The 26,594-nt window shown below is 25.1% G+C and overlaps 2 protein-coding genes across 2 annotated transcripts; both read left to right on the forward strand.

Moving 5' to 3' along the window:
- The first annotated feature begins 122 nt into the window (after window positions 1-122).
- Window positions 123-22,727, forward strand: LOC129614590 (cuticle protein 19-like). Its single transcript, XM_055529293.1, has 4 exons — window positions 123-201; window positions 22,262-22,363; window positions 22,443-22,559; window positions 22,633-22,727. Exons 1-4 carry the CDS (start codon window positions 123-125, stop codon window positions 22,725-22,727), a joined length of 393 nt encoding a protein of 130 aa, XP_055385268.1.
- Window positions 22,728-24,753: 2,026 nt separating this feature from the next.
- LOC129614591 (cuticle protein 19-like) lies at window positions 24,754-25,260 on the forward strand. The gene is made up of 3 exons (XM_055529294.1): window positions 24,754-24,934; window positions 25,000-25,113; window positions 25,184-25,260. Exons 1-3 carry the CDS (start codon window positions 24,754-24,756, stop codon window positions 25,258-25,260), a joined length of 372 nt encoding a protein of 123 aa, XP_055385269.1.
- The last annotated feature ends 1,334 nt before the right edge of the window (window positions 25,261-26,594 follow it).

Genomic DNA, 26,594 nt, shown 5'->3' on the forward strand with positions numbered 1-26,594 from the left:
CTTGAATTCTGAGTTCATTTAGCTCTGTCTGTCCGTCCGTCCCAACGGTAACTCAAAAACTAATTGAGCTAAGTTCACCAAATTTTCACAAATGATTTATTATACTGATAATTTATTAGACAATGAAGAATTCGAAAGCAAAAATATTATTGCAGTCTAAACTATCATCTGAATTTAATGTTGAATCAGGTGTAAGACAAGGTGATGCACTTTCGGCCTTATTATTTATCATGGTTTAATTAAATTATGCAATTGAAAAATATTTTTGTGAAGTCCCATCAGATAGTTGCGTATACTGACGATATAGCTATTATGTCAAGAAATTATAGAAATATGGCAGAACCTTTAATTATGCTGGAAATAGAAACAAAAAGAGCTGGACTCACAATAAATGAGAGCAAAACAAAATATTAAAAAATGTCCCGAAACAAAAGACAACGAACTCCGCAAAACATAACAATTGTCGGAGTACACTAACAGCACATGACGAGAGTAGTCTAAGAATATTTGAAAAGAAGAATACTCTGAAAGATTTTTGGCGCACGAAGCAGAAATGATGACGACTATGAAAGAAGAAGAAAATAGAACGCAATATAATATCTTCCATGCAAAACCTATGGGCTCAAGAGCAAGAGGTCGACCAAGGACTAAATGAATGGACAATATAGAAAATGACACCAGAGTTTTAAATGCCTCGAACTTAAGAGATCAGCGGAGACATCAAAATAGAGACCAATGGAGACAAATTGTGAAGTAGGCCAAAGCTCACCCCGAGCTGTATAGAGTCACATAATGATGATCATGATTTTTTATACTAAATACCAGAACCATATTTAAATTCTATATGATCGAATTACTGGTTCGGGTAGCTACCATACAACTTTAAAAGTTTTTTGGAAATTTATTAAATTTATTGCAGTTTCGCACTAGCAAATATATTACATATATTTATTTAATTAAATTCATTGAAATTGTTCCTTCTGGTGGCTGAAATACAACTCCAAAAATTATTTGGTATTATCTCTAAAAATTTTTTGGTGATGAAAACCATTAATTTTATATAAATTTCTGAACTCCTTGTGGTAGCTGCCATAAAACTTCAATAGTAGTTCCGATATATTATTTCCGTGCGAATGTAATGTACGAAGGGTATTATAAATTAACCAATATAAGTACGGGTATTACAGAGTTGACATAATCAACTGGTTTAATTTTTTCTCGTTTAAATTAAATTTTTAATTGTTTAATAATTAAAAATATTTTCCGTAAGACACTTCTTCTAAAACTTAAAAATTTCAAAACTTACACAATTGATCGTATTCGAATTACGCACTCATAAATTTTTTTTCGAAATTATATCTGGTCTAAAGTGGCGCTCAAGAGTTTTGAGAGAATTGTTTTAAAAAATAATCTTAATTGTGTTTTTTTTTTTATTGTTACCATATTTATCAAATATTAAAATTCATTATATCAACTGTAACCATAATTGATTAAAAATATTAAAAATATTTATTTATTACAAAATTATTCTCAAACAAAATTTTCTTGAATTTTAATATAAAAAGAAAATTGAAAATATTTTTTAACTTGCATTTTTGACAAATTGTGATCATAACATTTCATTTTCATATACAAATATTTTAATATTAAAATATACATATACATTCTAGTATAAAATACAAAATTGCGTTCAATTCGAATATGGAGAGTTGAACGAACGATTTCTTATTCATCTTATTCACAATCTTATATAGAATATTTTATTCGCATTCTATAATTATATAATGCGTATATCTTTACATATATGTGCACTTAATAAAATAAATAAATTTTATTTAAATATCCATAATTTAATTTTTTTTTTAATTTTTTAATTATTTTTATTCTCAAAAACTTGCTTTCATAATTTACATCGAATTGCGAAAAAATAAAAAATGAAAAACCTGCTTTAAATATATTTTTGGAATTTTCCTTTTTAGTGTTTGACATATGATGGTGTTTTAGAAGGAAAATAATATTTTTTTAAATTTATCTAAAAATATGCATATACATATATGTATACTTATATATATGTATACAAAATATACTGGAATTACATAATCATAATAACGTGATGATTTAAAATATATTTTATAATTTGTTTTGCATGTCCAATAAAAATTTTTTATATTTAAATAAAATTGAAAAAATATTAAGATAAAATAAATTATAAAATTGATAAGTTTATAATATGCACATATTTTTTGTTTTCTTTTCAATTTTTAATCTAGTTTAAAGAATATTTAAAGAAAAAAAATAGCCAAAATAAGAAAATATGTCAAATAAATGTTAAAAATTTTTTAAATAAATTCAATATGTTTTTTATGATTTTAATTGAAATTCAATCAATTTTATAGTAGAAAAGTTACACGCAGTTTATTATATAATTATTTTAAGTATTGATTTATTATTATTTTGGGTAATATTGCCCCTGATGTAGGTTTTCTTATTTGCAACAACTTTCAATTATACTAAAAAACTATAATTGTTGTATAATAATATTGCATATTAGGCCTCTTTCCAATATAAAAGTATACAGGCATTGTTTGTTGTTCTTAGTAATATTCAAAAAGATTTTCTTACATATGTGCTTATTAGTTACATTTTGCTCAGCAAACGAAGGAAAGAAATCTGAAATTTAATAGGCAAAAAGTAGGCTAAAATATTATAAGTGAATAAAAATATTTCTTTAGGACAATATTATTTGGCTAATTTTTAATTTTTGGGAAATTCTACTATATTTTGACAAAATATTGAATCAGAACTATAAAAGCAAATTTCTAATTTGCACAAAAGATATTTTGTTATTTTTTTTTTTAAATTACAAGTAATTAAATGATATTAAAATAAGCAATTTATATTAGGCTTTAATATGAAACAAATTTTTGGATAAATTTTTCACCACTCGTGGAATTAATGACCTAATAAAAGGAACAAGTCAAGGCAAAAAAGGTAAGAAATTTTTCTGTTTAAAATGAAATCGAATTACTTCAGCATTTTAGCTCTACCAACTGAGCTAGAGAGTTATAAAAAAATTACCAGATTTTCATAGTCTACATTAATGTATTCGCAATATGAGTATGTGTCTGCTCGCCAAAAAAAAATATATTATTATGCTTTAATTTAATTAAATAATTAGTAATATATTCCTTTTTCAAAAATTTACTACAGTACTTTTCAAAATTATACTAATGCTTTAGTACAAGTTTGTTTTATTTAATCCGCTGTAATAATATGGATATAACACTTAGTATGGAAAGAAATTTTGTTTTGATAAATTAAAATATTCATTTCCTCCTACTTATATGCAATTTGATAATGGTATTAACGTGATTATTTTGTCAATAGAATTTTTATACACTACTCGCAGTGTATTCTCATCACAATTATACATAATCTAAAATTTACTGTGTAGCTTAATTTCAGTTTAAAGTTATTTTCATTATGTTAATCGCAAATGTTACAAGTACATAATATGTATGTATTGCTTTTTGACTGCAATATTCTTAAAATGAAATGAATTTGAACTTTATTACCCATAAACTGTGCATATTATCAATAATATTAATTATACAATTTAAAAATTGTTGTTTATCATTAACATTTAATTTTATCAATCTTCAATAATTTGGCTATTGAAAATTCTAAAATAAAAATCATGATTTCTCCATAAATTATTAGTTTTGCTTTTAAAAATTATATGAGCGGAGTAATACAAGTAGCTTAATTATTAATTCCAAACTATAACATTTTATTTAGTTGTTAAAAATTGATTTTGTTTATTTTAATATAACTATATTGAATACAATATTTAAAATATACAATTTATTGCCTTTAGGTGATGAAGCATGTACATACATACAATACAAGTATATTGATTTTAAAATAGAAAAACAAACTAAAGGTCGATACGAAAAACAAAAACGTATGAATTAATGTCTAATGTCTAATTTTAATTTGAATATGCACACATAATTTTGTCTAATTTTAATTTGAATATGCACACATAAATATTAAAAAAAAAATTCTTAAATTTGTAAAAGTATTATAATTGAAGCCTATATATATCGTTTTGCACAGATTATGTCTTAATTTTTTTAAAATAATATATTATAAGTATTAAATTGCTGTTATACTGTTTTACTGATTGCTACTGTTATTCTGTACATATAAAATTTCAAACTTTCAATATTCCATGTAAATTATAAAAAATTTTTAAAAATATTCTACATATATCAAGTTTAAATTAGTAAAATAAAAAGAATAAATTTTAATAATTTCAAAAAATTTGTAAATTTATTAAATTTGAATATTTTTATAGAATAATTGAATTTCGGGTTTTTTTCTTTGCCAATTTATTCTATATATACTTTGTATAATATCTATAGTGAAAATCTATAATGATTTATAGAATAAAAAAAAAATAATACATGAATATTTACATTAAATATTTTTAAACATTAATCTTAATTTTAACAACCTCTTATCTTATATCTTGATCATAAAATTTTATTTTATTAATTTTATTATTTTTATTGTCATCTAGCTATGTATAAAAGAAATAAATAATTTCATAGAACATTTGGAATTTTTTTTAAATAAAAATCACAAATTAAACTAAATTTTTTTTTTTCAGAATTATTTCTATTCCAAAATATTTTGTTAAAAATAATTTATTGTTGTAAGGTGCGACAATTCATTCATTTTTTATGAATAAGTATCTAAGAAATAAATAAAATTGAAAAAGTATGGCAATATTTTTTAAAATCATCTGAATCATTTAATGTGTGCAATCAGTAAAAAATAAAATAAAATTATATTTATCTATCGTATTTATTAAAAAATTTGTATTTATTTGCATAAAAATGATAGTATTATTAATTATACAAAATTATTTAAATTATGATTAAACAATTATTCATTGGATTATACTTGCAATAATATTTTTTTTTATTGAGAGAACAAATCTCAATACAAATATTTCTCATAAAAGCAATTTGAAAATGAGTAATTTAATAACAAAAATAATTATAGATTTTGTATTCAAATTTACGAAATTTAAATGCAAATCGCAAATGTATAAGTTGACATAAGAGAGTTGTCGCCAACGTAATTCCTTCTACAATGTTAATATATTTTATTGAAGAAAATTTCTTCTCTTAAATTTACCTAGAAATTAACTTGCAAGAATACTCGTAAATAAACTGTGAGAGCCAAAAATGAAGACAGCAATTTGAGAGACAATAACAGAAATTCTTATTATTGCGAGCACCACTTTCATGAGTAATTCCTATTAGGTTTAATGTTAATTATTAAATGAAAAATTTTTTATTATTAATTTCAAAATTTTTGATAAAATTTTTTCGGAATTTTTTAAATATTTAAAACAATAATAATAAAAAAAATAGTATTTATCAAAAATATTTCTCTCAAAAATTTGAAGAAATAATAATTATGATGGATTAAACCTAAAATTATATGTGATAAATATTCAAAAAATTTTTGCTAAATACTTTTAATAGAGAATTCTAAAGTTCTATAGCAGAATGATTTGTATATTTTTGTAGATATGTAGATTACCGGGATAATATTTAGACCAGGTTACTGTAATTATAAAGATTTATTGTAACATCATATCATTTATAAGGCAGCAGCTAGACCTATATTCATAACGTAATTACAAGTATTTCAAGTAATCATGTAATTCATGGTTACCTCTCACAAGTCCGAGCATACCACCATATATCCTCCTCAAGTGAACCAATCGAATTCTGACCTTTCATACTTCATAAAAACAGAGAATATACTCAGCCGCTTCGTAATTGCAAAATTTACACCCAATATTTCAATTGAGGTTGTCCCAATTTATGCAATCAGAATGACTTCATGATTAGCATATTATTTCTCGATCAGTTAAAACAAAACTTAAAATTTTATCAAAATTACATCAAAATTACATTTAAATTTTTATTACTTAATCACACAATGATAAATGTACAGGTAATTGAAATAATTTAAATTTGTTATAAATGCAGCGGAAATTGTCTATACACCATTTATTCCAAATAAAACTTAAACAACACTTCGGTTTCTTTAAACGATATTAAAACTAACAAAGAAATGAATTTCTCACAATCACAAATTTTATTATTTATAAACTATAATTATTTCAGAAGAAAAAAAATTAAAGTTTAATCAAGATTAAAAAATTACTCTGTTAATCGTTTTAATTTAACATTCAATTAAAAATCTTTAATTTCCTTTTTACACGAACATTTTAATTTACCTGGTAAAACAAAAATGAATTTATCATTAAAAAATAGAAATAAAAATAAAAAAATTATTTAATAAATTAATTATCAACTAACGGTATAAGTAGTAAAATATTAATCTTGTTATAAAATTCCCCCTATAAATTTCCTTATTAAAATGAAAGTTTCTCTCTTAAGTTTTCTGTTTAAAATTTCTTTTTAATTACTTATTTTGCAATTAAATTGTAAAAATTCATTAAAATATCAAATTGTAAATCAAATTTGTACAAACTTGGACAATTAATTAATTATTTTTATTAGCAATTACAAAAATTTTTAAACATCGAAACATTTTATGTTTGAATAATAATATTTTGTTTGTTTTTTTTTAAATTTCTCTAAAAATTCGAAAATAAATTCCACTTTAACTTATACATACAATATTTAAAACAATAATTTAATTAAAAAATTTAAAATTAATAAAGGTGTTCGTGTCCTCCCCACAGAATCTGCAAGTTTCTTCAACTTCCTGGCTTGCTGCACTGAGGTATCCTCTATGGCTGCAAAATCTCAAAAATATCCCGGTGAGAGTTCTCAGATGATTTTTTTTTATGCAAGCCTATTCGATTCCTATCTAATTTCGTACTTAGTTCCCAATGAACAGTATGTGACCCGGTTCAACAGAAGGGGTCCAAAGCAAAAAGAGACAAAATAGCCTCTCTCCTGGCAAGCGCATCAGTAGACAGATTACTAGCGAAATTTTATATTCAAATTTAAATATTAATTAAGTACTTGATATTTAAATGTAATATAATTGAAAATTTTCATATTTAGATGTAACTATTCTATCTCTATTTCGTTATTAATTCTGATGTTTAGAAATGTGAAAGTACAAAATGTTTTTTTAATTAAAATTGTATAAATAGATTCGGCAGAAGTTTTAAAAAAAATACCCGATTATTACTTTAAGTAGCTAACATTGTGGTTGCACTCAAATTATAATAGTTTTTTAAAAAAAATTTTGATTGATCAAAAACTAAATAGAGAACGCACAATAATATTTTACGTAAATTATACGTAAAATAAATTAAATTAAATAAATTAAAATTCAATGTGTATAGGTACAACAAAAATATATTAGAAAAAAATTTTTCAGTACACTTACTATATAACAATTTATTATTAATTTATAAATGAAAATTCCAAAAATAGGAGAAAATATTTTCATATGTTGATTTTCCAAAAAATATCAATAATATTAATAATAAATTATCAGTTTCACTTTCAAATGAAAAAGAAAAAAAACCAAAGTATAAATTAAATGAAGTTGTTTAATTAACCATAAGAGAAGAGAAATATTGCCCACTTGTAAAAATATATAGGACACTAGTCAACGCTGATTAAAAATAATTAAAACCGCAACTCAATATTTTCCATAATAAAAAACGAAGGCAACGAAAGTGAATTTTTCTTTAACAATTTCTTGAAGATAAGCGAAAATAAGTAAGAAAATAACCATATTTTTGCAAAAATAAATGTAAAAATTAAAAAAAAATTTTTAAATATTTATGGAATTCTTAAGTTTTAATATTGCCATAAACTTTATTTTATACTATAGGAGCATATCATATGTCTTTTACCTACATTATCTAATTAATTTCAATGTAATAATTTAAAAAATAAAAAAAGTAGTATTCTTACTTATATAGTGCTTATAATGTTGGAATAATTTAATATATGCGACAACATTATAAATAATTTTTACCTTAATTCAATAATTTCCTTAATTCTCTTAGGATAGACGTCGTTTATAAATTAAATTTTCAAATTTTAACATAGGAACAACAATTTTACACTTTGATTAACTTTTAGTATGCTACATTTCTGTCAATTTGACATAAAACCTAATATTAGATAATAATCAAAAAATTATGAATTTGTTGTTTGTTAGGTAGATATTTGAAATCTTATGTTTATAGCAAAAATTTTTATAAAAAACTGTGAATTTAAGACTTTAACATGTTATTTTGGAATTTTTAATTGTATTATTTGCAATCGATCTTATACAGGGTATTACGCGGCAAATAATTTCAGGTATAATTCTTTGGTCAATTTCCTCCAGAAAACTGTATGGATGGAGAGTTGCGGATATACTCGTTTTCAAGTTACAGCCTGTTGAAAAAAATGTGCTTCATAAAAAATGTACTTTCATGTTTAAAAAATATGGTACTCTTTATTTTCGCTTGCTCTTTATTTTAGACCGAAAATAAAGAATAATCAATATCCTGTAAAATCAGCTCTCGGTGGTTACTTTATGTCGCATGGTTCCGAAGTTATAAGCATTTATATATATGCAGGTACAAATCTGGTACATTTTTTTTCAACAGGCTGTAGCTCCAAAACGAGTGTATTTGCCCCCCCCCCCTCTGCCAACCATTTAACTTTGTGCTGGAAATTGATCGAGGAATCACCCCCGAAATGTTTTTGCCACCTTATTTGAAACATCCTGTATTTGTGGCAATACAATAAAACTATATTTAATTGGGTTTAACATAATATTTTCATTATTTCAATAATTGAATTATTCAATTTAGCTATAATTTATATTTTGCTACAAATAAGCTCAATTTTGACTTGTTCAGCGCCCTACATGGTTTTTACAAATAGCGCATCCCCTTTTGCTCATATATAAGAAAATATTTACCGAAATTTTATATTTCAACGCTGCTTGGCAAAAGAATCAACTAAACAATTTTTAAAAGAAAACTTAGGCCCTAATTTTAAATTTTTTAATCATAAAGCGAAATGCTACTAAAAACGATTAGGACCACTACTAAAAACGAAATTTAAATTTAGGTCGAGAGTGCACCAATTTTCCTTAAAATTTGAAATAAATGTGAAAATGATTTCCATAATCTATAGTCGGGGTCTTTTTCCTAAGCCGATAAACCTAGGTTTATTGTAATTTTTAAGATAATATCAAGAAAATACAAAACGCCATCGGTTATAGGTTGACCATATCAGATTTTTATTTACTTTGATTTTCCCCTATCGCCTTATTGCATTCTATACCAAAGCTTCTTTTGTGCAACGAACTAGAATAACTAAATACAAATCAATTATAATGGTAAATTAAATATTATTAATCATTTTCTATGTCATTTCAATTAAGAATGCGAAGCAAACAAAAAACAACATCAATTCGAAGAACTTAATAAATCTTTAATGTAGTCTTTAAAAAAAAATTTTTTTAATACATAAAATTTCTTCATATTGAAAAACCAAAACATATCCACAATTTAGGCCAATTGAATTCAATTAATATGTAATTTTTTTGTTTTTTATTTTACTTTTTCACCTTGTCAATAATTTACTTGTTTAATTTTGAAATTATAAAACTATGAAAATAAAAAAAATTCTTAGAAAAATTTTTGCAAGAAAACTTCTTATGTTTTTTTAACCTCTCCTCCTTTAATTAAAATTCAATAAAAAAGTATGCTTTATTTCAACTTTTAAAGATTTTAATTAATTTTTTAAATAAACAACTTTGAAATCAACTTAATCAGAAATCTTTATAGCATTAAACGCACTTACTTTGTATAAAACTAGTTATGAATTAAATTTAAAACAAATATTTGAATTTCTTAAAACAACAAAATCCTGATGTTGATTCTAAAGCAAAACATTTTTTAGCATATGCTCTATTAAAATTAGCATAAAACTATTAAAAGGTGTTGTAAGAATCATTTTAATCAAGATGAAAACTTGATTGACTTCAGTCAGATCACTATTCAATTGATCAGAATGTATAGTTGTATGTAGTTAGTTGGTTGCGTTATGAATTGAAAACTAAAGCAAAAAAAAGTTGGATGTGGTCACCATATAAGCGACCATATTGCCAATTTTTTATACAATATTAAGCAATTCAATAAATTTCTTTAATTAATTTCTTAGATATTGCCAAAAAAATGTCAAAACTGATCAATGTTAAAATTCACAGTTCGATTTTTAATTTCGCTAAAAAAATGTTTCAGTTGATTATTTTAATTACCAAGATTGAAATATGAAATCCTAATAAAATTTGTCAAATATTCCCTTGCGTTACTCACATCATATATCCATTAGATTTTTCTGGAGAAAAAATTGTGTGCGGCTCATAATAAAGAATCTGTTGTTTGCCCCACCTTTACCATATTATACGCCATTAACAAAAAAAAATTTATTGGATTTTGTATAATATTTCTTTAAAAGTGATCATAAATAGAAAAGCGACTTGTAATTAAGGATCCGTTGCCTTGGTTTGAAATATTAGCAGTATTAATCACAATTTATCACACTTTCAAATGAAATCCATATGCTATTCTTCATCCGAAACGATTTGACCCGAATTGAAAAATAGGAGTGCACAGAAAGACAGTCTAAAAAGCAAAGGGACAGGTTCACAAAACCAAAGACCTGGCATGTTTTAGAATTTTTGATTTTCCTTTCTGTGGCCGGATGCATTCTCACTAAAATTTGAATATTTTTATTAAATTCAGTGCAATCACAATACTTCCCTAACTGTATGGATAAAAAAGAAAGAAAACGTGAAAAATACAAAAAAAAAGATTTATTACCAAAACACCAATATAATTTCTTGTCACTTGAAATTAACACGAATTTGTACGCGTTACGTATAATGGAATGTAATTTTTGAATGAGTAGAAAATTATAGGGTAATGATGATAAATGCGTGTTTATTTTAATTTTAATTATAGTTTTAACAATTAATTCTTTTTTTATTTTACACAAAAACTTAAAGTACATAATTGTTTTGTCACCTTATACGTTATAATAAGAACGGATATGCCTTCTTCAGTAAGTAGAATTTATGAATAAAATTTTAAAATTAAATGGCAGGCAACACTATACTTGGTAATTTAACATGCAAAAATAATTTCGCCAAAAAAATTATATCTCAATTCCTTTATATATTTTTATATACATGTTATGATTATAAACTCGATAGAAACACACCAACTCAAATTAGACTATAGATGTGATAGGCGAAATTGTTATCGACTTATCCGACCGAAACTTATAACCTCTAGCAAGAAACCCCTTTTCGACAAATTGTTACCGTGTAGTAAGTTTTACAATCTATACTACAGTAACCAATTTATATAGAAGAAATCATGTTTTAAACGTATAGAAAAGTGACGTATAGAGCACATAAGGTTCCACACACTCTATATGTATGTAGTTGAAATCTTATCGAACTAACAAACTATTCCAATTAGTTAATACATCAAGTTATGTAAAACTTAAAGCTGTCTTTATTAGCTGAAATAAATTATAAATTATTAAATTATAGGGTAAGTTCCCGAACTTGCGGACACAAAAAAATTTATTGTGCTTGAGGATCAGTTGAAATTTGTGTAAATTTATCACAACATTTTTTTATAATTAAAATTTATTTTTAATAAGTGCATTAAGAAAGGTATAGTAAGTTACAAGTAGGTGTAGAAATCAAACGATTTATTAAACTACAATTTCAAATTTTAATTTTGCGTAAAATACAAGACACTATACTAAACGTTCTTCTTTTAAGGCGAATAATTGATTGAGATTTTAAAATATTTTACATAGCATAAGCAGAAGCAGAATAGCGTTTTCAGAAATTAAAAATATTTTCAAGGAACTTAGTACAGCATTTAATAATTACTCATATATTTTCTGAAATATGACTATGGTTCTCGGATAAAGCCGTTCATTACTACAGAAATTCACCCAATACGTATAACCATAATTAATAATAATTATTATTACTTATTAAATAAATTTTTAATTAAAAAATTCTAATGAAATTAAATTACATTCATATATATTTTACAAATTACAAATTATATAAATTATATAATGAACTTAAGACGTTCGACAAATTAAGTTCATCACTCGAATAATAATGTCATTAAGAGAGTTCATTTGTATATAAGTATATAATGATATATATAAATTAATTATTTTTTTTTTGTTAAAAAAAAAATATTATACAATTAATTCACATTAACGTCATAACAAACAAAAATATATGTATATATATAACGTATATATATATATGAAATAAAGGTGAAATAAAAATGAAAACTTGCTAAATTTCCAATAAGTTGTCGATAACTCGTTGCTAGTTAACAATATATAGTTTTATTTTTAAAATCAATTAAGTTTTTCTCTCATTTTCTTTATATTTTCTATTTAATTTTCACTATATATATGTATATATATAAATATATACAAAAAAACTGCTATAGAAATAAAAGTTCACTCAACTATAATTATTGTCGCATTTTTTTTTTCTATTTTTACCAATAAATATTGTTGTTAAAATTTTTTATATAGTATGATAAACTAATATAAAATACGACCATTTTTATTGTTATAAATAGAATGTACCCATAGGTGAATGTAATTTTTAACATTGATTTAAATATTAATGTATTATGGTAATGTAAATATTCCTGAAATCCAAAATGCAGTATTAATGTAGTACTATATTATATCTGTGGTCCATATTGCAGTATAAAAATTTATACAATGTAGTAAAACCCAAACTGCTTAAAATATTGATTTTAATTACATACATTTTAAGAAAGTAAGCACCTTAGTGAAAAAATCGATAGTAATTTTTTACTACAATACGAGTATGTCAAAATAGTATTGCTAAGATTATACCAAAAAAAAATTTGACGACGTCAAACAAATTTGTTTAGCACTTTCGTTTCAAAGATTCAACATTTTAATAGCTAACCAATATGTTTTTGAAAATACTTCGTAACAAAATTCATGCATGTGCATACATTTAATGTAGTGGTCACTTACTTTTTTTTTTATAATGCAGTCATTTTTAAGATTTTATAATGGAATTATTACTGCAGTTAAATTGTTTTGTTGCTAAAAAATTTTGACTGTATTTGTGGATGTTACGATTATATAAAATATTAATTAATTTACAATTATTTTTCAATATGAAGATTTTATTAATTTATGAGGGGCTCAGAAACCGAGTCACAATGTGGGTTATGCCACTTTGCTTTTGAAAAATCAGAAAATTTTTACAAAAGCAAAAGTACTTTTGTGAAAAATAAATAAGAAAAAAGCTATTTCGAAACTGGAAACTAATATTACTGATTTTGGAAGATGTACATAACCAATTGCAGCAAAAAAAAAAAATTGTTTTTTATTTGTGGCTTTCGCCACTCTGCTTCTGAGACCCTCTATAATATATTTTAAATTATTTATAAATTAATTTTATTTTTATACAAAATTTGGTGTGTAATCCTGATTATTGGGTCACTTATATACACATACGTTGGGACAAGAAATATATTACTATACTGTTATATATCCTGTTACTATTATGTACTATATCCTGTAATATATATATATATATATCCCGTAATATATATGTGCGTATTTATAAATTATATATTTTAATTAATAACTAATATACTAAATTTTCAAAATAATTAATTTAATTTCTATCCTTTCATTTGTGATTACATATAGAAAATGATGTTTGAATTTGAGTAGTAAATAAATAAATAAATAAATTCTTCTATTTATTTTATATGTATGTATGTACGTAAATGCTTTTTTTCTTAAAATATTTTTAAATTTTCTCAGTTTTATCATAATTTTTTTCTCGTATTTTTTTAAATTTTCACTTTTAATTTTCTTGTAATATTGCTTTCACTTTTATTTTGTTTTTTTTCCATAGTAAAGTGAAAGTCCTTTTTCATTTACAAAAAAAAACTGCATACAAAAAAAATTATAACAAAAAAAAAATCAAATAGTTTCACTTTTAATTTTGTTTTTTTTTTTATTTAACATTGAATGAAACGACATTGGAAATACTTACAAATAACCACATATCTTTTAATTAAAAAGATTAATTATCCTTGTAATAATTTTGTATTATAAAATTTAATATCCTTTTTATATTTTCTTTTGTACTCCAGTTTTAATTAAAAATTTTTTAATAAGAAAATTAAGAAAATTTTTACAAGAAAAAAACTGTTCAATTTTTTTTACTTTTTTTACCGTTTTTATCACATTTAAACTTTTCTTTTTAAATAAAATATTTATTGCAAAAACAAAAAAATAAAAACAAACAAAAAAAACTTTTATTTTCACTTATATGTGTATGCGAATCGAGTGTTATCAATTCAAGGACAGAAAACTAATTAGATTAAAACAAATCAACTCAATTGGTATTTATATTGAAGAAACAAGATTTGAGAAAAAATAAAAAATTTTCCATTTCTAATATAACAAAAAAATTAAAAAAAAAAAAAACACAATATTAATATGGAAAATATACAAGAAATCATTATATACTTTCATACATATATATATATATATACTCTATACTATATATGATGCGAGTATGAAAATATATTGTTGTAGGAATACCCATATTTATTGTTATATATAAATGTATACGCAAAAATATAAATAAATGTACAAAATAAATAAATATCTGATTTTAAAAGACAAGCAACCCATCAGTTAAAAAATTTTATTTTTTATTAATAAATTTTATAATTTATAGATCAATGTAACCTATGTACCTCTAATCACCATTTTGTAATATTAATTAAGAATATGCATTATGGCTGTAATAAAATAATATGAAAATTTTCTTAATTTTTTATCAATTCAGAAAATTTTAGTATATGATGACAATTTTTGGGAATTTTTTGTGTCTACTTACAAAAATAATATAGAAATAATTTCGAATTTATTCGAAAATTTTACTCAAAGAGAAAAAAACGTAAAGTTAGAGTTTTACCATTTTATGAAACGAGTTTTTATAACCAATAAAATATACTAATCTTCTATTGCATCATTTAATAAAATATTTATAGCCAAAATAGTCTATTTTATAGGCTTCTTCTATGCGAATCCTCTATCTTTTCGATTTATTTTTAGGTGACAAATATGCTTTGGTGTTATATAAATGGATTTAATCGCTAAGTTTTTTAAATTTATTAACGAATTTGTCATACAAAATAAACCTTTAAGGTATACGTTTCAGAAGTTCAATTTATCATGTAAAACAATTTTTTCCAAAACACATATGGTATCTGAGATTCGATGATATACTCTTGGTGAAATATTGTGAAAGATACAATTTGATCTTCCTAAAAAAACATTACGAAGAACCTGTTCAAATAAATCTTTTTTTCTGATAGTAGCATATAAAGATATATGACAAATTTTCCTCTTTACTGATCTGTCCGAAAATATATTTGAAAATTCAAGTAAATTCATAAATACTACTGCTTGATTTATTGGCTTAATGGAATCAAAAATTTTGCATTTTTCTCGATGCAATTAATCGGGAAGAACTGTATATGTTTACCTCTTTTTGTTTGCCTTAATAGATGGAATTTTAATTTAAATAAAATGTTAAAGTATTTTTAAAAATTGCTAATGCTTTGTCATTAGCAATCATTATTGATCTTTAATGTTTTATTTCTCTTCAATACATACTCGTAGCATTTCTTTATTTCTTTGGCAATATCTTTGAATGGAAATACTTTTTTGACATTTTTTTGACATTTCTCCATATAGCGTACAGTATATACGTTTTAATAGCTTTCTAAGCTAATTCTACTATTAATGACAGTAGTCAAAGAACACAGAAGCGCTGCTCGGTATTGAAACTTGGTGGTAAATTTGCAGGAGTAAAAAATCAATAAATTTGAATATGAAATAGCTATTTTTATTATATATAAAAATTTTAGCCTATTTTATGGAATTAACATTCTTAACAGTACTCCTTAATAGAAGCTGATCTAGTTGGAAATGCTAAATTGTTTTAAGTACTCGTATTATTGTTTCTTTTCGAGTAAAATTCGAGCGTAAAACACACTTTTAATTATTCCGCCTTCCGATATGCAATTTTTTCAACAATTGTGCCGAAAATATTATGTTGTCTATTTATCTATCGCGAAAATTTTTGAGCCAAAGACTGATTTTTAACCTAAATACCTTGAAACTAAATTCCTGATGCTACATTATAAAACTTATAAGAAAAATTATAGCGACTTCAAGAAAATGAAAAAAAAAAAATGAGAAAATTAACAAATAAAACTGGATCTCAACTAAAGTAATATTAAAGTTTGTTTTCAATTTTACAACAGAAAAGTCACTCCAACAATATAGAAATATAGAAAACAAGAGTAAAAATTTTAACATCTGCTTCACCTTGATCTTTTAATACAACTAAATCAATAATATACATCCTCATATACATACATATTGCAAGTACATTCATATACATACGATTTATTTATTATAGTATTACTTGTTAGATGCACATCCCACTTTATAAAATTGAATATTGAATTATATACATGCTATCATAAAATATCTATACAGTATATAGCTGCAAACATTACAAGATTCCCGATAATTTCGAACTGATTCATATTGCTAAGAAAAAGGAAAAATAATGCAAAATTGAATAAAAAAAGCATTTATAAATAAAAAGCCGATATTCAAGTTCAACTTATTTTGTCAGATCTATGTATATATACCTTTGCTATCGTTGTCTTCTTCTTTTCAATTGTGCGTAAAGTTTCTTGACTAAAATTTACAAAATTATTTTGTTTTTTTTTTTTTTTTCGAGTATAAGTAAATGTAAATTAAATGTTGTGTGCATTTTATTTCACGTTCATTACAATTTTATTTAAATATTTTTGTATTTCTGTACAATTAAAAAATGAAAATTTTGAATATTTTATTTAAGCTTATTTATAGTCAAAAGTTGTCTAAATTTAAATTAAGAACTGTCTCTATCTGATGGTTCTTAGCTTCATTCTCGATCAGATGAGTGTACTGACGTACAAGCAAGGAGTATGGCGAACATACTGCGGCGCAACTTCACATTTCTGTGTAGTTTTTCTGCAAGAGATCCGAGAGTTACTCATGAAATAGGAACAAGATACTTCCGGGACTCATGTGAACGGTCGATGTAATCACGAACTCTTCTATCTTAAGATTGAGCTTCTTTAAGAATTTTTGTGTCACGTTTTCCTGTTGTAGCAAGTAGAGGGTACTGGCTCCTTTGTGCGGTTTTTAGGTGGTTTTATTCGCCGAAGGCTTCAAGGATGGGAATGAAGTTTTTTTTTACATATAGGGTGTCTGAATCGTATCAGCTTTCTAACGGGAAAATTGCTTGCTTGACGGCCGTCTACACGAGACCGGTGTTTCTCATGAGGGAGCATGAGACTAGGCTATAAGTGCTCCTCATTATGACGTGTCTCAGACATATTTTTCACAACCTCTGCGAGTTTCCGACTGAACTTTCGAGAACAAATGTGGCGAGCTGGGCGAGATATCGAAAATTAGCATCGGTAATTTAAATTCGGAGATTTTTCAAGAAAACCGGTTGGCTTAAAAAACCAGATAACTGTAATCGTACGTTCAATGACGCGTAAAATCAATTTAGTAAACTCGTTTCAAAGCGCATGAAATTCTGACTTTAATGAACTAACATGGATATTAAAGTTATTTTAAAGAAAAATGTCACCTTAAAAATAATCAATTGGGGAATAACCATTTAGTAATACTGACCAACTAAAAGTTTTAAGCATATATTTGACAATATCTATTTCATATAGACATTAAAATTTTAGTCTATTCAGTTTAAAGACTCTCTAATATGGTTGGCGTCAAATCATGTTGTCATCTTCTATACTGTTATACCATTGAAATGAGACTATAAATAACTGGATATCAACAAATTACAGATAGCATCACTAGATATTTTGTTTATTTTTTGCATCAATTCAATATATTTCACAGTTAATTGGCTTGAAGAGAGAGAGAGAAAAAAACCGCATTATCGAATATACAAGTTTATATTATACATACATACATAAATATACTTTTATGGAATGAAATGAATGACTTAGTGAAGTTTAGACACACGAGCTATAAGAGCACAAATTAACTGTTTTTGTTTGTTACTCGTTTAATCGGAATATGCTCAACAGCAGCAAAAAACAAAAAATAGACAAGGAATATGCTCAACAGCAGCAAAAAACAAAAAATAGACAAGGTGTGCTTTTTTTCACGGATTTTCATAGATAAATGCAAAAAAAGTATTTCTATTTTTAATATTTTTTTTTCGATTTTTTTGCAAATAAAAAGACATAATCATGTCAAAACTATTTTTTGAGAAAAATTTTAAAACTCGAACAAAATTTTTTTTTATTTTTTTTTGAATTTACCAAAAATAAAGAAATTATTCAAAATATATACTAGATGCTAGTAAAACAAGAAATTAATTAACAAAAAATAAAAGAAGAGAGAAAAAAAATTGAACTGTTTTGACCCATGGATTATGAAGTTTAAATGAAAATCGATTTACAATATGAACACAATTGTAAAATCAATTCTTTTTTTTTGGGGAACTTTATGAATAATTACAGTAACAACATAAAATATAAGTACAACGAAAGTTCATGTCATGATTTACAGATCAAAGCTAGCTCGATTTTATTTAAGTTTGTTGAAAATTTATTGTGTAAACTTATACGAACTATCGATACATAATCGTACCTATATGATCCAACGATTCTATGTTGAAAGGCAATTCAACTTCTGTTCACAATTTAACCGCTGACTCAACATAACATAAAATAATTATATAACTCAAAATGTTATTTAGTCTCCGTATCTCATTTTTTTAATCTCCTTGAATAACAATTTAGAGAATTTTGTTTCTTATTTCAATTGAGATGGGCTGTCTTTCTCCAATAAATTTAAGTGTGAAATTCAAAGAAAATTGGCTTGACTTAATTCATTCGGGCCAAAGTGAGCGAATACTGATTGGACTGGACATTTAGACGAATTGGGTTGGACATTCAGAGCCTAATAGTGAATGTCACTTTTTCATTGCACCTGTTATTCACTTTTAAATTAGAATTTTCCATTGGATTTTTTCTCAAATTACAGACTTCAGTTCCCCTTCCAAAAATTTCAATATATTGTGGTTTTATTGTGCATTGTGATTTTTCTACCAATTTGTTTAATAAAATATTGTTCAATTAATTTCAATTTGAAAGTAAAAAATTATTTATTATACCATTAATACAAATTCTTGATGTACGGTATATACTGGAAAATATGTAAGTGTTGCAAAATTTTAACAAAATTTTAAAAGTTAATGAACTTTTTACCCATACAATAAAAATAATCTAGTTTAACTTTTTTTTGAAAAGCGTGAGAAAATAAGCAGTTTTTTGTCTTTGAAAATTCATTTTTGATGCAATTATTTTAATAAAATAATTTTTATTAAAAATTTATTAAAATAAACAAAATTTTTAATATTTTTATTAATCAGAATATAAAAAATTTATATTTATATGTAATATAAAATAATGATGTCATTTGATTGTAAATAATTTATTATTTTTTCGATTAAGGAAACACTCATTGTAATTCAAATAACAATTTCGATTTAATAAGTAAGAAAAAAAAAATAAAGTTTGGTCAAACCCATGGGTTTGTTAAGTAACACTTTTCCCTTGAGCAACTGAAAATATTGTTTTAAAAATGAACAAAATTATGTTAGTAAATAAATTGAACATTATGTTAGTTACTATATCATTCAAATTTCAATATGTGTACATATTCCAAATGATTGCATACATTTAGGATGAGCAAAAGAAAAAAACTAGAAGAAACGTTAACATAATTTTTGAATTTTTGGATTAATTGCGTGAGTTAAGACTAATGATATTACCAGTATGACTAGTAATAATTAAATAATTATTACTGGAATGACATTTAACGTTAGCTTTCTGTTTTTATAGGCATTTAAGAATGTTTTCAATTTGACAAATCTCGAATGGCGCTAATTTGAGAGAGAATGGAGGTGAAAAAGATCGCGGGCATTCCTGACGTTGTAAGGCGGAGCCACTCTGCACTAAGGATTCTATCGTGGTTTGTCACTGGGCGTGGGCCCTTTAACTCATATTTACAAAAAGTTGGCAGATCAAATACGCAGCGATGTAGATTTTGCGACTGGGGGCACGGAGAACTCCACTCATGCCCTATTGGAGTGTGATAATTTGGCCTATTGGAGTGTGATAATAAAAAAAAATAGATACAGATTTCTCGGGGCCTCAGACTTGGATTCTAATGAATCATTTTTTTTTTTTCATTTCATAAAATATGTTAATTATAATTATGGTATAATTTTCTGAGATTTCAATTCCAAATTAAGATATTAAAAATATTTCAAATAGATTTGATGCCAAACTTTTATGATTTATATAATGAAATTTAACAAAATGGTTAGCATAAATTGTTTGATTTTTAATAAAAAAAAAATTAAGACTTTCAAAAATTGCTATAGACATTTAATAAGGTAAGAAAAATAAGATCATTTCTAATGAATAAAACTACTATCAATAAAAAAGATAAAAAAGACCTTATTTTTCTCTATAGATAAGCGTTCATGCAATATTGACACACATAGGCATTCACACAATTTGTAGGTGGAATATTTTAATATAAATGACTTTTTTTTTTGAATCACATTTAATGTGTTCACCTATACACATGTATAGTTTGTAGAAAAAATTTATTTATTTATTTTTCAATTAAAAAAAAAATTCACTATACTACGAGTATATTTTTAGAGCGAAATTAGGACTTAGATTATTATTAAACTAATTATGTAACGAAAATTGAAAGACTTTACTAATGAATCATAAAAAAAATTAATTCCTTATAAGGAACAATATGGAATTTTAATTAAACTCATTTTTTATGTCAAGGGATAAATTGGGAGGACAAATTCGGAAAGAAAGGCTTAGGATCAGTTTTGAAATTAGTTTAAGTTTAAATTTGTTTTAATTTTGAGATTTGAAATTAATTCAATTGCTATATAAGAAATATGTAATATGAGAGCTACATATATGAGAGCTACATACATTGTTATTTTTTATGTCAAGGGATAAATTGGGAGGACAAATTCGGAAAGAAAGGCTTAGGATCAGTTTTGAAATTAGTTTAAGTTTAAATTTGTTTTAATTTTGAGATTTGAAATTAATTCAATTGCTATATAAGAAATATGTAATATGAGAGCTACATATATGAGAGCTACATACATTGTTATGGAAAATTTATTTAATTTTTCTAGTTCTTGTAGTTTTCGGGCAATTTCGGAAAAATTCCCGTAGCTTATAGTTCAAAAATTACATTAATTCTAATAGACGTCCTAAATGTCTTAATTGATTAATTAGTTGAAATTTGGTGTGACACCGCATAGAAAGTGTCTGTCAATCTACAATTTGGATCTATTTTTCCATTCGATCTGAGTGTTAATATTTCGGTGTAATATATGCCGCCTTTTATTTAGATCTATTCACCTGATAAACTTGAATTGCTGTAAGTCTATTGATAATTCATATTTTTAAATCCATTTTCAAATAGCACTACAATAAAATTAATAAAATCACAATAATTTGTAACAAATTTTTTTACTAATAGAAAATAAAATTTTCCTTACGCAAATTTAAAATTATGATTTGTGACAAAAGTGATGGTTTAGTGATTATTAACCTTGAATATAAAAGATTGTGTACAATTTTTGTTTTTAGCCCAATTTTTCATTAAGATTTCTTAATATAAGAAAGTTGAGAAATTTTTCCATTAATTTTTGTATTTTTGTAATAATAAATTTTTAAAAATTATTATTAATGATTGTTTCACTTGAATGAAATTTCAAATTTTACTATAAAAACTTCAATGACCAAAAAATATTCATCATTTGATTTTAATGTTTAAAAGTGTTTAAACAATAAATTTTTATAGCAGAAAATTTTTATAGAAAATTTTTGAAATTAATTTAAAAATAAAAATGAATACTTTAATTACATCAATAATTTTTAGTGTAATAATTGTTTTAGTCAATGGACATGGATTTTATAAATATGATTATGGAGTTAAAGACTTACATACCGGTGATATTAAACGTCAATGGGAAACTCGGCATGGTGATAAAGTTATTGGTAAAAACTAAAATAATTTTTTAAAATTTTTTTGTTGCGGACCGAAATTCAATTCAAATACATGATATTCATTGTATAGGTGCTTATGAGCTTAAAGAACCAGATGGTACTAAACGTGTTGTAGAATATACAGCTGATAAACATAGCGGTTTTAATGCTATAGTGAAAAAGATCGGGCATGTTGATCCACATCCAGGTAAACTAAAAACATTCTCAATAATTATGATTAGAGATCAAAAATATAATTAAAAAAAATTTTATTTATCAAGTTCATCAAGGACATCATGGACACCACGGTCATCATGGTCACCATGGACATAATAATGGACATCCTTCCAGTTATACTAATGTTTATATGCATTAAATTGAATATGCATGTATATATATATATATAGTCATTTTATTAAAAAAAATAAAGTTAATTAAAAAAAAAAAATAATTTTCATCTTCTCAAAGAAGCTAGGCTTAATTTAACAATTAAATTTGATCAAATCAAGAATTATTTTTTAAAAAGTAATCTGACTACGGTCAGCGCACATAACGAACCGCAATGTATATTATCTAATTTAGCGAAAGATTATGAGAATGCGTTTTAAACAGTTCTTTATACAATTTTAAGGACAGTAGTAAGCTTTTAGGTAAAATTCCTAGAAAAATTTAAATTTGGCTCTTAGTAGAATTTCGATATGTGTCACTCGAATCCTCTAAACTTCGCCCCAGATTCATTGTTCCATTCTTCCTAATAATCCCATCAATTCATCTAAAACTTAAATATTAAATTTCGGGTAAAGTGGTTGATTTTCTTTATATGCGCAAAAATACGAAATCGGCCCCAAAAAAGGTTCAGTTTTTGAGACCTCATGCAACCAAATTCTTGACATCTTGAACAATTCTTGACATAGCCGAAATAAACTCACATATAAAATTGCATAAAAATCGGTTCAGCCGAACATAATATACACGTATGCATACACAGATCGACGGAGCGGACGACAGGCCTGGAAGGCAGCCCTACCATTGGGAAGTACGTTCCCACCGAAAACTCGACGTCAGAAATTCTCTGCTATCACATAACCTCCTTTATTGTCACACAGTACGCTATTCAAACTTTGAAAAGTGTATAAATCAAGCAATTTAAATCAAGTTTTAAGTCACTTCGGTATCGGATATTTAAAAGTACTGTTATGTCTTTTACCCAGTCAAAATTATAGTCCACTTTCTATACGATCTATCATTTAAAAACTCCTACCTCCTAAGACAGTTGCGACAAAAACCTTTTGTAAAACTTTTTTTTTCCTTACTAAGGAAAATCTATAAGGCATCTATTAAGAATATGCTGCATATGTTGTTGCTTGGAATCGGATATTATGAGTCGATTGAACCATGTCTGTTCCTTTATCTCTCTAATGATAACTTGAACAATTGAGTATACTATTATACAGTATTAAAAGCCAACCAAATTTGCACAAATTGTCGAACCTGTATTGAATTGTATGCTCAGTATAATAGAGCCACTATTTTAGTAAAACTTGATCGTGGTTATGATATATTCTCATAATATCTGACACAGGAACGGAGATATGCTTGAAATTTCAAAAAGTAAAACAAAATCACTTGAGTCTCTGTGACTCAAAATCTGTTGAACTGTTGACTCAAAATTGGCATTATTTTTGGTTATTTTTTTGCAAATCCTATAAAATTTAACATTTACTGATTCAAGAAAGTACCTTTTCGTTAAAAAACTTTAAGCAGCTCTGCAAGGCAACTTTTCGCATCTCAATTCTTCCATCTTCTTCCAATCTTCTCAGCGCTTAAGATAAAAGATTTTTTACAGTATTTTACTCCATTTTTGTTCTCCATCATATTTGAAAATCATAATTTTAAATGTTTATATTAGATTTTTGCACTTTCTTACTTTAAAACGAGTTCATCAACGCGAATTACCCGCAAATTTTCAATTACTTTGAACACGATATTACTCCGTTTTGTGATCTTTCTCAAACTTTTGTGTCAAAAAATTCTAATGAACGGATTTTTCTTTATTCCAAAAAAAGAACATTAGAAATAAATGAAATTAATTTTAAAATTTCCAGCACCATTTTAATTTAGATTAAAGTTTGAATCGGATATTGCACTCGACAAACTAATCAATTTGCTACATTCATTTTATTTACAAAAAGTAAAGCCAAAAAAACTCATTTGAAATAAAACAAATTCAAGGATTGTTCCCGTTCAGTAATCACATAGCAATTATTCTCATTTTAAATTCTAGTATTGTAATTTGATTGTATTATAAAAAGCGGAGCAGAATGAAAATATTTATCAGTTGACCACAAGCTCTCAAATAATTCAAAATAAATTTTTTTTTCTAATTTCGCTAGATCATTAACATGAATCAATTAATACTCAACGTATTTGCTTTATTAGTTTCTTTTGCAATAATAGGAATTGCTCACGAACATGATGATCATCATTCACATGCTGCATATAAATTTGATTATGGTGTAAAAGATCCACATACAGGAGATATGAAACAACAATGGGAGACTCGTGATGGTCATAATGTGAAAGGTTTTAAAATCTTAAATTTATTTGAGAAATTTTAGACTTAACAAATAAAAAATGTTTTATTCTAGGAGCATATGAGCTAAAAGAAGCTGATGGTACAAAACGAGTTGTTGAGTATCATGCTGATAAACATGGTGGTTTTCATGCACATGTTAAGAGAATTGGTCATGCTGATCATCCAGGTAAGCTTTAAATAATTGTACTTTGTATAATTTCGTTGAATAAACTTATTTTTTTTTTTTATAATTCCAGCTCCAAAACATCATGGTCACGGAGGACATGGACATGGTCATGCAAGCAGTTATGCTAATGTTCATCTACATCATTAATAAAATAATTATTAGTGACAAAGGACATATATTATATTAAACAATTAAAGCTGAAAACTTAAACCTTAGAAATTTTAGATTAAATTATTAAAAAATAGTTAAAATTATAAACAAGAACCTCTACTTAGATTTAATTTAAAAATAAATAATTTATTTTTGTTTTCTCTAAAAATATCGTTTTGCTTTACCTTCCTTTTATAACTTGTTTTACAACCAATAACTGAAATAAACTAACTCTAAAATATTTCAACAACAGTTTGAGAATAAATGGAGACGAACTATATTTGCTCTTTCAATTAATCATTACATATAGCTCTCAAAATATTAATTACTAATATTTTCAATATTAACATTATTTAAAACTGATTTAATAACTTTAAATTAAACAAACGCATTCCGATTAAACCTGAATTATAATTGGCAACGTAACTGCAAAACTGCAGGCAGCTTTTAAGCCTTATTAGTTTTAAAACACTTAAAACTAGCTTTGGGGATTGTATGACAGTTACCTGAACTTGTTAAAAAATATTGAGTAATATGGCAGCTACCCGAACCCGTTGTACGAATTACTTCAATTGCAATAGTAGCCGTCTTTGACAGAAAAGAGAAAGTTTGATAGCGTTTGCTGTTTTCCTTGTTGAGCCATATTTAAATAAACACAAAATTTTAAACTAATGAAGAATATATACATATATTTATGCATATATAAATGGGAATACTGGAAATGGCTTTAATTTGACTGATTAAAAACTCCATTCCACAGTTATAAAGTGGAGTATAAAAAGGCCTCAATTAAGAGATGCTTACGAACAATAGTGTATTGGAACACTGAGTACATACATACACATCTTATCTTATGGACCAGGAGTCGGCAATTTGCTGCACTTTAGGACTCTTTCCGCGGTCCGCTAAAGGACAAATATGATTTGAGGAAACATCAATAAACTCAGAGCGTGAACATTGCAAAATGTGATCGGTGAGAATAATACGTGAGTATGAAGCACATAAACACATTCAAAGTTACAACCGCATGGCATTTCACTACAAGAGAAATACATGCTTTTTTAACTTATTGATAAAATAATTCTTATTTTATAGTAAGAAAAATTAAGTAAAATAAGGGAAACCGCGAATTTAATGAAAAGGGGACTTCAGATTATTTCTTTATTACTGACGCAAATTCCTTATGCGTAATTTGCGAAGGAAACGGCTCGAAACACAAAAGTAAATACATATGATAATATGACTCTTATTTCTATTTAAGTTACATTTGAATGTTCGGCTAGCTTGAAAAATTTTATTTTTGGAATTATTTCGCCTCCTGAAAAAGGTTG

The sequence above is a fragment of the Condylostylus longicornis genome, unplaced genomic scaffold (genome assembly GCF_029603195.1).
Source record: "Condylostylus longicornis isolate FDR11 unplaced genomic scaffold, ASM2960319v2 ptg000113l, whole genome shotgun sequence".
Classification (NCBI taxonomy): Eukaryota; Metazoa; Arthropoda; class Insecta; order Diptera; family Dolichopodidae; genus Condylostylus; species Condylostylus longicornis.